This window comes from Sminthopsis crassicaudata, chromosome 3 (genome assembly GCF_048593235.1).
Source record: "Sminthopsis crassicaudata isolate SCR6 chromosome 3, ASM4859323v1, whole genome shotgun sequence".
Lineage (NCBI taxonomy): Eukaryota > Metazoa > Chordata > Mammalia > Dasyuromorphia > Dasyuridae > Sminthopsis > Sminthopsis crassicaudata.
This window is the reverse complement of record NC_133619.1, coordinates 624,024,977-624,038,101: the sequence shown is the minus strand read 5'-3', so window position 1 is coordinate 624,038,101 and position 13,125 is coordinate 624,024,977. Positions and strand designations below refer to the sequence as shown.

The 13,125-nt window shown below is 39.0% G+C and overlaps 1 protein-coding gene across 1 annotated transcript in view; it reads left to right on the top strand.

Moving 5' to 3' along the window:
* The window catches only part of LOC141564192 (coiled-coil domain-containing protein 50-like), a 51,840-nt gene extending 39,357 nt beyond the window's left edge, over positions 1–12,483 (top strand). The window contains exons 8-11 of the mRNA XM_074306355.1: positions 871–1,002; positions 6,570–6,670; positions 7,767–7,864; positions 9,464–12,483. Of these exons, the coding sequence (XP_074162456.1) occupies positions 871–1,002; positions 6,570–6,670; positions 7,767–7,864; positions 9,464–9,603 (471 nt within the window). The 3' untranslated portion in view covers positions 9,604–12,483. The remainder of the gene's footprint in view (positions 1–870; positions 1,003–6,569; positions 6,671–7,766; positions 7,865–9,463) is intronic.
* The last annotated feature ends 642 nt before the right edge of the window (positions 12,484–13,125 follow it).

The following is a 13,125-nucleotide window of genomic DNA, read 5'->3' as shown; positions in this document are numbered from 1 at the left end:
AAGGAAGGGAGGAAAAGACAGAGGAAAGGAAGAGAGGGAGGGAAGAAAGAAGATGAAAAGAAAAGGCATTCTGTTAATGAACCAACCGGAGCCAGACCTGATCTTCATTATGATTTAACCTCTCAGTGGCCTAAGCAAGTCCTTGAGATTCTAAATTACAGACAAATTGCTGATCTGAATCAGTGGCGGTTTTCTACACTGAGAGTTCCATAAGGCAATGGCATCATAGACTGAACTCAATACAGGTAGGGAAGGTAACACAAAGAAAATATTGAAATGGTCTAACAGAATGAGGTTTATTAATCCTGCCCTTTCAGGAAGTCTTAATGTATATTTCTAAGTCAGATGGTCAACAGCTCTGGTGGTGTCTTCCAAGTTGGAGGAAAAGGTATATAGATAGTGGGAAGAATTTGATGGAAAGAATCCCAGACTGGGAGTGAGAGGACCTGAGTTCAAATCCCAGCTCTGTGACATTGGGAAAATCACTCCATTTGCTCTTCACTATCTTTTCACTTCAGTTTCTTCGTCTGTCAAGTGAAGAGGTTGGAATAGATGGCTCCTGAGGCTATTTTTTAGGGCAGCTAGATGGCACAGTGGGTAGAGTGTCAACCTTGGAGTCAAAAGGACCTAATTCAAATTCAGCCTCAGACTCTTATTAGCTGAATGATCCTGGGCAGGTCATTTATCTCAGTTTTCTCATCTATAAAATGAGATGGAAAAGACAATGGCAAATCACTCCAATGTCTTTGCCAAGAAAACCCAACTGGGGTCAGAGAGTGAGATGTGAGTGAAATTACTTAACAGCAAGAGGTTCTTTTTTTGTCTCTGATCCCTAAGGCACGCCCTTAATCTCTTTTATTTTTATCCCAGGAGATTGCCAGGTACATGCAAGATCAAGAGCTGAAGTACCATCAGAGAGAGGTTCGGGAATGGGAGCTAAGAAGGGAAAGCAGAAGTGGAAGCCTCAGTTTCTCCGAACAAAGGCAGAACAGGAGCAAGAAGGTGAGTCACAACGTTTTTCTTTCAAGATCTTTAGTCCTCTCCCAAACCCCTGGAGTTCACCCAAGAAAACCAGTACCAATAGACAAAATCAAGTCAGTAAGCATTTATTAATCACTTACTACATACCAGGCACTTCACTAAGCATTGGGAACACAAAGAATGGCAAAAGACATCCCTGATCACCAGAATTTCTGAATCTAAAGAGAAAGGCAATGTGCAAACAATTATGTGCATACAATACACATACAGGATAAGTTGGGGTTAATCTCAAAGGGTTTTTTTTTAAAAATAAATCAATTTATCATTTGTTAAACATCTATCACATTAGATTTTGAGGAGACAACAAAAACCAAATCCCTCACTTTAAGAGATTTGCATTGAAGGCACTAAGTTTATTTTTTTTCTCAATAGTATTTTATTTTTCCAAATACATGTACCAATATTTTCAGCATTCATTTTTGTAAGACTTTGTGTTCCAAATTTTTCTCCCTCCCTTCCTTACCTCCTCCCTCCCCAAGACAGCAAGTAATCTGATGCAGGTTAAATATGTGGAATCTTTTTAAACATTTTTCCTCATTTGTTATGTTAGGCAAGAAAAATCAGACCGAATGGGGGAAAAAACCATCAGAAAGAAAAAAATAAATAAACAAAATAAAAAGGGTGAAAATGCTGTGCTTCAATCCACATTCAGTCTCCATATGCATTTGGCATTTTCCATCCTAAATCTATTGAAATTGAAGGCACTAAGTTTAAAGAGTAATGGGAAAGAGGGTGAGATTATGGCTGGGGCTTGAGGGGAGCAGGGGAGCCCAGAGGAAGAGAGGAGGAAGGAAAGGAGTCCAAGAGTAGGGGCGGACAGTCAGTGAGAATATTCCCAGCCTAGAGACAAAGTGTCCTGTACAAGGATGACAAAAGAGACCAGTGTCCCCAGATGACAGGGTACTTAGAGGCTGTGAGCCATAAGAAGACTGGAAAAGTAGGAAGGGATGAAGGCACCAAGGGTTTTAAAAGCCAGCTGGAGCTTCTTTCCTCTCTACCAAGTTGAGTTGTTTTGTACTTTCATTCAATTGGTTAGGGGCCCATTATGGCACCATGTTGAATGCCAAGGCAAAAAGGAACCCGTCTTTGGCTTCAAGGGCATCCTACTGATGGAAAACAGCATATGAGTAGGAAATTAAATATGAAATATACTCAAAGTAGGTATAAAGTTAGTTTTTTGAATAAGGCACTCTCTATTGGGGAAGATTAGGTTGGTTTTCTTTGGGAAGGTTGTGAAGGAAGCAGAGGATTCTGTAAAGTCCAGATGAAAAATGAAGTGCTTTCCAGACCCAGGGATTTTGCCCGTACAAAAGTTTGGAGATAGAAAATAGACTGTCACATGCAGGGAATCACGAATAGTCCAATTTGACTGGAATTTGGGGTACATAAAGATGAGCATTAAGAGTGGAGGTAGCAAGGTAGTGCAGTGGGGTCCAAAACCAGACTTTACTCACTTTACTTATTTACCTGGGTGACCTTGGTCAAAATACTTGCTCCTCTAGCTCTGGATCTCCTCACCTGCCAAATAAGGAAGTTGGATTCAATGACTCCTAAGGTCCATTCTAGCTTTAAATTATATATATATATATATATATATACACACACACGTATATACGTATATATATGTGTGTATATATACATACATACATATGTATATATACATGTACGTGTATATATGTATATGTATATATATACATGTGTGTATATGTATATACACGTATATATACATACATATACATATATATTTATTTTTTATGTGTATGTATATATATACACATAAGTGTGTGAGTTTAATCTAAATTATTATCATAGTACCCTGTGAATCTCCTTTCTTTCTAAAGAACTCTCCATCCCTTTAAGATTTCTGCCTGGTGATGCTGAAGCTGATAGTCATAGGAACATTTTTTTTAAATGGTTCCAAAACCAGTCATTCTATTTTTAGAGACATTATTAAAATGATCAGTTTCAATCTGATTTTTATTCCTAGTTAATGTAGTTGAGGATCCTTAAGCCCCCCTCAACGTGCCCACCTACCTTAGCCGTGTATCTGTGCTCCTCCACCCACAAGTGGAAATGTTTACTTCCTTTCTGCTGTGAGGTGTCCGCCCACCCGAGGAACTCATCAGGGCCATTGGTAAAGGTGTGCTTCAGATCTACTGAAGTTTCCATTAGAAAGTGAGACCTTCCACTAGAAAAAGGTATGAAAACTTCAAATGCAGCCACATCTCCACTCAGGGAGTTAGGGAGTGGTTTCCAAATCACACTAATCATTTTAAGGGATATATTAATATTTTCTTAACACATTCCAGTTGATTCTGACTCAGTAGAGTGAGGTGGCAAACAGAATAACTGAATGGAACTTTAGACTGTATTAAGAGAGACATCGATTCCAGGAGTAATAACAATAATTGTTATAGCTAATAATAGCTAACATGTATATAGTGCCTACTATGCGCCAGGCACTGGGCTAAACACTTTGCAAATATTTTCTCATGGTTCTCTAGGTGTTTGGGGGTCTTGTTTGTTTATTTTTTGCTGAGGCAATTGGGGTTAAATCACCTTCCCAGAGTCACACAGCTAGTAACGTCAAGTGTCTGAGACTAGATTTGAACTCCTCTTCCTATCTTTGGAACCAGTGTTTTATTTATTGTACCGCTAATGTGTCTCCATGATCATAGAATCATAGATCCAGAGCTTAAAAGTATCTAAAAGGCTATGAACTCCAGTTCCTCCATTTTACAGATAAGGAAACTGAGGTTCAAAGAGATTAAATGGCTGAGCTGACAAATCCTACTATTCACTGCCTAGCTGCCACAAAATGCATTGCTTTTAAGAGTAGGAAGCCCCATTTCTGGAATACCGAGTTCCGTTCTGGACATCACAGGTTAGGAGCCATGGATAAACTGGAGACTATCCAGGTTGGGGCTACCAGGATGGTGAAGGGTCACTAGTTCATACTTTTAGGAACTAGGGGTGTTATCCTAAATTCAAGAAGGACAAGACTATTCAGAGAACCTGATAATTATCTTTCAACTTGAGTCTTCTGTGAAGGGGTTAGACAATCAGTCAGTAAGTACTTATTAAGCACCTACTATGTGCCAGACAATATGCTAAGCTCTGAGGATCGGGAAAAAAGGCAAAATACTAGAATCTGTCTGGGGAAACAACATGCAAACCACCATATATAAATATTTACCAGATAAATTGGAGATGGTCTCAGAAGAAAGACAGTAAGATTAAGGAAGAATGGGAGAGGCTTGTGGCAGAAGGTGGGGCTTTAGCTGAGATTTGAAGAAAGTCAAGAAAATCAGGAAAAAGAAGAAGAGACTGGGAGGGAAGGGTGCCAGACATGGGGGATAGCTCAGACTCGGGAACCAGAGCGTCCTATGCAGATAACAGCATTAGTGGGTCATCACCATCACTGGATTACACAGGAGGTGGAGAAGAACAAAGTTAAGAAGATTCAAAAGGAAAGGAAAGGATCAATTTGTTCAAGGCTTTAAAAGCCAAACAGGAAAAATAAAAATTTTAAATTTTAAAAACTTATTAAAATTTATTTAATAAATTATTTATTTAAATATTTTTTATTTAAAATTATTAAAAATAAAAATAATAGGGAGGATATAGAATCAAGTGTGGCAGTGGGGGGAATTCATTTTGCTCTGCTTGACCCAGAAGTAATAGGTAATAACGTCAAAGGGGCAAATACAGGCTTGCTGTCCAGGTTCCTAATGCTTAGGGCTGTCCCGGAGTGGAATGGGGTAGTGAGACCTCCTACTTTGGAGGGATTACACTGGAGTGGATGGCCACTGGTCAGGCATATTACAGGGCTATTCCTTTCTGCTATGGGTCAGCCACTGAGATCTGTTCCCCATCTGATTTTGGGATGTTGTAATAAAAAAGGAATTATTTAATTTTATAAATTAACACAAAGGGGGCTTTTTAATTGGCTTTGATTGACTGTTGACTGGCACTCTTTGGGGAAAAATGACTCACCCTATGTTCCTGTTTTTCTTTTGTAACTTTTATTCATTAACCAAATTTGTGGCTGCCACACATTATGGTTTGTAACCAGCCTTGCCTTATCAGAAAAGCGTTACTACTTGAAAATGTAAATTGAATAACTCTGTAGATAGTTCTAGGGGAAACAAATTCTCTTAGACATCACTTTTTCAGGCCTGTGGCTTAATCAAATACAGAAGTAAAGCACTTCCTTAAAGCTAGAAGAAGGGGGTGGGGGAGCCAAATAATAAACCAACAGTTTAAGAATGAAAAGGACTAGGATAGGAGTGACAGCACTGAACTTGAAATCATCAGACGTGAGTTTGAATGTTGGCTACCTATGTGGTCTTGGACAGGTTATTTTCTTTCCCTGTGCCTCAGTTTCCATATCTGCAAAATGGACTGATTGGTTGGATGCAACGGTTCCTTCCAGCTCTACAAAGTCTTCTATGAAAGTGGAGAAGGGGAAGGATGCCTTTTTCCATTTATTTCATGAATGAGCTAGTCCAAGGAAATACTCACTTGAGCTTTAATGAGTCCCGAGCACTTTAAGATGCATGAACCTTCCTTGTTTAGCCAGCCCCATCTGACAAGAGATTGGCTCATATTACTCCCCTGACCACCTTTAGCTGAATGTCTTCTCCAGATTCTGGATGTTCATTTACAGTAACATTGCTGACAAATTTCTCCTTCAATGCTTCTTATCATAATTATCAGCAATTCCCCCAGACAGTGTGGGATGGGAGTGCCGGGGTAGGAAGGGGCAAATCCCTACAATTTCTTCACTGAATTATTGTGTGCATGCATTTTATAATCAAATTTTTTTTATTTAACAAAAATTGATATTTCTTTCCCTTCCCTTCTACCCATCCCAGTGGAGGAAGGGGACTCATAATAAATATATATAGTTGAACAAAGAGAATCAACAAAAATGCATTTAGTGCCCATTAGATGCCAAGCACTCTGCCAAGCTCTGAAGTTACAAAGAAAGGCAAAAAGCCTGTGCTCTTCAGTAATTCAGCAGTTGTCTACCAGGGGAGACCACGCAAAAACTAGATTTATACAGGGTAAATTGGAGATTATCAGTCAGTAAATTGGAGGCACTGGCACAAAAAGTGATGGGGGAAAGCCAGGATTTTATCTGGTTCTTGAAGAAAGCTAGGAGAGATGAGGAAAAAGGGTATTCCAGGCTTGGGGACAGCCAAGGGCAAATATCTTGAGTTGCCAGATGAAGAGTCTCACATGGAATAATTGAGACACAGAGAAGTAGCCTGAAACAATGGGAAAGAGCTCTGGACCTGGAATCAGATATCTGGATAGACAAACAGCATAGGAGGTCAGATAAACTAACTAGCTCCGAAACCCACAACTTCAAAGTGCCTGAGTGGGAATTATACCCAGAGTTTCCTCTCTGAATTATGTAATTTTATAAATTAACACTAAGGGGGCTTTTTAATCGATTGCACTGAAGACAGCAAAGGCTATGATTTGATTCCATCACAAACATCTTTTGCTTTTTTTGACAGACTCCAGTACCCCTGGACTCTGAGGTTGTGCCCCTTGCTAGAGATCCACCTCCAGACTGTTCTGACTTCCCAGCCCAAGAATCCGGGGCACACAGTACAAAGTAGGTGCCTTCTTCAAATCAGAGTCTCACATCTCTTCTTCCTGACTCATTCATGAACTCTTTTTCTCTGTCGGGGAGGGGGGATTGAAATATATTTTTGTGCTCCTATGGTAGGGAAAAATATGTTCCAAGTTACCATATTCCTTTGTAATCTATTTCAAAAATCTATTCAATCTATTTCAAAACCAGAAAAAAGCTTTTTTCCCCCTCTCTCTCTCTTTCCTTTATTTTCTTCCTCCTTCTTTCCTTCCTTCTCTCCCTCTCTCTTCCTCCCTTCCTGGCTCTCTTTCTTCCTCCTTTCCTTCTTTCCTTACTCCCTTCTTCCTTCCTTGTTTGGAAGGTCATAAAACCAGAGGAATTTACAATTACTTCTTTCTGACCTCCCTTCCTTTTTTTCCTTTTTTCTTTCCTGCCTTCCTCCTCCCTCTTTTTCTCCATCTCTCTCTTTCTCTCTCCTTTCCTCCCTCTCTCTTAGAGGATGACTTACTTACTTCTTCCTTCCCTCCTTTCTTTTTCTTCCCTCCTTCTTTCCTTCCTTCTCTGGAAGGTCATAAAATCAGAAGAAATTAATATTATTTCTTCTTTCTGCTCTCCCCCCTTTTTTCCTTCTTTCTTTCCTACTTTCTTCTTTCCCTCCTTTCCTCCCACCCTCTCTTTCTCTCTCCTTTACTTCTTCCCTCCTTCTTTCCTTCCTTGGTAGGTCATAAAAACAGAAGTTAATTACTTTTTCCTTCAACCCTCCCTCTATTTTTTCCCTTCTCCATTTCCTCTCTTCCTTCCTCTCTTTCTTTCTTTCTCCTTCCTTCCTTTCCTCCCTATCTTCCTCCCTCCCTCCCTCCCTTCCTTCCTCCTTTCCTTTCTTTCTTCCTTCCTTTCTTCTTCTCTTGCTTTCTTCTTTGGAAAGTCATATAAACAGAGGAAGTTAAAGCTTCATAACAATCAGCACTGAGGCCAGAAACATTAATGGTCTCTGCATTTCCAACCTGCATTTCTAGCCAATTTCCAGCAATAAAAATCCCACAAATCAATATCCTAACAGAAAAAAAAATCCTCTTTCAATTAATAACATCTGCTATTCTATTAAACACTTTTGCAGGCAACTGTTTTCTCGGAATATTGCTGAAGAATTGGATCCAACATTTAAGTCAAATGGGACAGATCCACCTGTGGATGTACCTGCTGTCAGTTCCCAAGGTATAGGTTTTTTCTGCTGCATTCGGTTAAGTAATCCACAGCCCAGAATTCAACACACATCCTTGGCTGGGTCCTTTGGGGACCCACTGACACAAACCAGGTCACTTGGTCTAACCTCCTCAAAGCCGATGAGAGCATCCCTGCCAAGTGTCAATCTGGCATCTTCGAAAAACCTTCAGGGACTGAGCATCCCGTACTATGCAACATGACCTCTATATTTGCAAAGCTCTAAGACAGGAACATTTCCAGCCTGTAACAATTGGTTCCAGGCTTCCTTTCCAGCCTTTTTATGCGTTATTTCCCTACATCTCCTCTTTATTTCTGCCCAAGTGACCTATTTGTTCTTGTTCCTTGAGATGGGAACTTTTTACAAGCAACCAGAGAGACACTATGCAAGAAAGATCAATAGTCTAGTTCTCCTGAAGGAGAAAGAGTATGTGTGATGATTACACACACACACACACACACACACACACACACACACACACACACACTCACAACTCCCACCTCCTTGCCTTTGCCCAGGCTTCCAAGAATCTCTAACTTTCTCCAAGGCTCAGTCTACATGTCACTTCTTACCTTGGAAACATTTTCAATGCTCTAATTGTTAATTGCTTTCTTCCCTCCTTAACTAAATGAACATCCTAACTATTCACAGTCTGTGTAAGATGTAAGCAAATAAGTAAAATGTCCTTTAAGGAAAAGGATTATTTTTTATTTTATCTTTGTGTCTTCATCTTCTCTCAAGGAAAACAGCCTTAATGATCACTTAGCTAAAGTGACTTTTGAATTGATTTTTCCCCTAATTTTATATCGACGTGTTACTTATTATCATTCCTATAATTTTCTATTATTTTTATTCAGTCTGTGTAAGATATAAGCAAATAAGTAAAATGTCTTTTAAGGAAGAGAATAATTTTTATTTTATCTTTGTGTCCTCATCTTCTCTCAAGGCAAACTCAACCTTGATGATCACTTAGTTAAAGTGACTTTTGAATTGATTTTCCTCCTAATTTTATATCGATGTGTTAGTTATTATCATTCCGTAATTTTCTATTATTTTTATTTAAATCATCACACACTCTTTATCCTTCATGTTGTTTAATCATTTCAATTGTGTTTGACTCCTTGTGACCCTTTTGGGATCTTCTTGGCAAAGGTACTGGAGCAGCTTGCCATTTCTTTCCCCAGTTCATTTTACAGATGGGGAAACTGAGGCAAGCAGGTGCAATTACTTGCCCAGGATCCCACAGCTAGAAAGTGTCTGAATTCAAGAAATATGAGTCTTCCTGGACTCAGATCTGGTACTTTATCTACTGTACCACCATATACATGTTCACTATTCTCATTACTATCTTCCCCTATTAGATTATGAGCTCCTTAAGCTGTTTTTTTTCCCTTTCTTTGTTTCCCTGCTACTTAGCACAGTGCCTGACACACAGTAGGTTGACTTCTTAACTCCAAGGCTGTCCCTCTATCCACTATAAACAAAAGGCAGTTTAAAAAATATTCCATATTTTGTCAGCCATTTTTCTGTAGCACATTCTTGGCCATTGACTAATTCTTCTCCATTTATTATTTCTCCTTTTCTGCTCTTAGCTCTTGCTCATACGGTGCCGGTAGAGGGTCTTTTTGAATACAACGAGGAAATCGCCGAAGCAGCCTTCATTTCCCCAACCAAGCGTCAGTCTGGACGCCAGAAAACCAAAGATAAGAAAGAAGCTTGCAAGCAGCAGTGAGATAGAGCTTCTCACTGCCCCCACTCCATCCCCTCCTCCTTTCCCTCCTCACTCTCCCCCCCAAAGGTAAACTTAGTTAAACTTGACATCAGAAGAAATCCTGGACCACTCCTTTATCTACTCCTTTATCATGTCCTTCAATGACTGCCTGCCTCTTGACCGTAGGACACCTTGATTGCTAAATTATTGTATGTGTGTGTGTGTGTGTGTGTGTGTGTGTTTGGAAAATGTTTTTGATGAATAAAGAGGCAGCTAATGGCTCAGTGGATGGAGTACTGGACCTGAAATCACGGAAATCTGATTTCAAATCCAGCCCCAGACACCTCCTAGCTGTGTGATTCTGGGCAAATCATTTCACCCTACCTGCCTCAGTTTCTCTTTCTGTTAAATGGGGATCATTATAGCACTTAGCTTTGGGGAATTGTTGTGAGAATCAAACAAGATTCTTAAAGTACTATATGTAAGTGCTATTTATTATTATTCTTATTCTTAAAGATGTCATTTTTTTTGTCTGTTTTATCTGTGACACATTTGCTTGAAAAATGTCAAAAATCAAGCAGTTCTAGATCTTAGATTTCTATGACTAGAGGTGACAGAGGGAGGATTTCATAAATCAGATGGGACTGCAACCATCCTGGTGCCCCAGAGAGGACTTAACTGAAAGAAACTTCTTCTAGGTTTCTTCCACTGAAATACTGCACAAAAAATGGCACTTTTCTGTCTCCCTTCTAGCATTGAACTCCAAAGTGAATGGGAAGCTCTGGGTACCATATGTCTATTTCAGGGCAAATTAGTCTAGTCTGTAGAAAGAAGTCAATGAAAATATGGAAACTCTAAGGAAGTCCTTGGAGTGGTGGGTGGCCTTACACTCTGCCCAATGGACTTTTCTATCAAATATCCTTCAAACCAATGAGTATTTATTAATTACCCACTGTTACCATGTAAAAGGGCTACAACAGTTTAAATAATAAATAGGCTCTATCCTTGAAAAAAATATGGGGACTAACCATTGCACCTTATAAAACCATTGACTGTTTTATTTCTGTGACTGGGTCAGATCTATCTATGTATTTCCTAGAAAGACGAATTCATTTGAAATCAGTTTTTTTTTTCCTCCTCTTCCTTCTCCTCCTCCTCTTCCTCCTCTTCCTTCTCCTCCTCCTTCTTCTTCTTTCAATTTAAGTGACTTATCCAGAGTCACACAGCTCTTAAGTATTAGTGTCTAAGATCACATCTGAATTCAGGTCCTCCTGAATTCAGAGCCAGTGTACCACCTAGCTGTCCCTGAAATTAGTTCTTACATCATTTACATATGTCTGCATCCCTTGTGCTTCATGCAAATATTTCCCCTCAGTGTATTTTAAGGGAGCTCACAGCTGATTTCCCTTCATTTTTACCAAACCTGTGCTAGTTGTATTTTTTGTAAAATACATTTCTAGGAAATGAAAATGAAATTGAGGAAAGGGAGGAAGCAGGAAACACATTTCCCAAAAGTGGGAATCGTAAATTGTATAAGCTTCAATAAATCCACTTCCTGGCTGCACTGGACTCCAGATTTCCCATTACCAGAAGTAGAATCAATCACAATTCAGTTGAAGAAATTCTGTCTAAAATAGAAATGAGAAGTTGAGCGCTCAAATGTGTCTCTTCAACTTTGAGAAAATGCCTGTACGTGGAACAATACTGTTAAGATAGGTTTATATTATGAACAAAGGATAGTTTAATCAAGATGGAACTAGCTGGGTCAACACAACAAACATTTTTAAGACAATGCCATGTGCAAAGGTAATATTTTGGGCTGAGGGGATACAAAGGCAGACTAATAACAGACAAATATAGTTCCTGACTTTAAGAAGTTTGCTTTCTGTGAGAGGAATATGGTAATTCTTCATTGGGAGTGCAGTGGTTTTGGGATATGACACCCCCAAGCAAGTTAAGATTCAGTGATCCATTGGTTTCATGATCTGGAAAATCCCCATAAAATTTTTTTTGACCTTCCCTTTGTACCAGAGAAGAAGTTTGAATTTTTCCTTGTTCCTTTGTGGGGTGCTTACAGTACCTTATTGTAAATTTTGGGTTGAGTTTTAGGTCATAGGTTCTGTGTCATCTGCTGGCCTTTGTGTGTTGTTTGCAGCTTCTACAAAACTTCCCCCAAAATTCCCATTTAATTTCTTATGCCAATCTATAAATGGGCAATATCATGATGTAGCAGGGATAACTATATAGTATATCCTGTGCACAGAGAAATAGATTCATGAGAAATCAAAGAAGAAAACAAAGAATTAGGAAGATGAGAAGTTCATGGAAGAAAGTTAAACCTTAAAAGAAAACTGAGCCTAAAGTGAGGAGGGGAGAAATGGCTTCCAGGGCCTTAGTAAGAAGCCTGAGTGTAGAAACTTGACCAGAATCTTAGTGCTTTATGAAAAATCTGATTTTCTTGGGACTGTAGTAACAAACATCACATGGCATATCCCCTTTAAGAGGAGATCATTAAAAGGAGATATGTCATAGAAATACATAGGATTTTTTTTAATCACAATATTCTTCCAGGAGCTATTCCCTAAAAATGAAAGTTTCAGGAGGTCTACTGGGAAGTATAAGCTGAAATATATGATGCACAGAGCCCCAAAATTTAACATAGTATTTGCATGGAGTAAGATGATTGATTGCCTTTGACATGGGTAACATAAAACAGTATGAAAAGATTTTATTTTGAACATATAAACCTGTTCTGTCCAATAGCATGTGTCTCTCCTTCATCTCGATGGTTTGTAGTCCTGCATTGCCTTTAGAAAAGGTGCTAGTAATGTTTTAAACTTCTTGAATGTTTTCCAATGGTCCTGTTGTCTTCCTCCTTAAAATAAATGTGTTGGAAAGAGAGATGGTGTTTGCTCTTGAAATTTTTTGACAATTACAAAACTGACAGTTTTTCACTTTGTATGGTATTTTTAATTGTTGCCCTTTACATCTACACCACAGCTACTTCCACTTTGGGGCTGTTAGGTGGGTAGAATGCCAGGCCTAGAGTCAGGAGTCTTTTGAGAAACTGCCTGAACATGAAACACTAATCTTAATATGGTTTTGTACCATGAACTAAATATAGCCTAATCAAGATGAAACTAGCCAGGTTAATGCAGCAATTTTTTTATTATTATTATAGCTTTTTATTTACAAGATATATGCACGAGTAATTTTACAGCATTGAGAATTGCCAAGCCTTTTGTTCCAACTTTTCCCCTCCTTCCCCCCATACCCCTCCCCGGATGGCAGGTTGACCAATACATGTTACATATGTTCAGGTATAAATTAAATACAGTATATGTATACATGTCCAAACAGTTATTTTGCTGATCAAAAAGAATCTGATTTCAAAATAGTGTACCATTAGCATGTGAAGGAAATCAAAAATGCAGGTGGACAAAAACAGAGGGATTGGGAATTCTATGTAGTGGTTCATAGTCGTCTCCCAGAGTTCTTTCTCTGGGTGTAATTGGTTCAATTCATTACTGCTCTATTGGAACT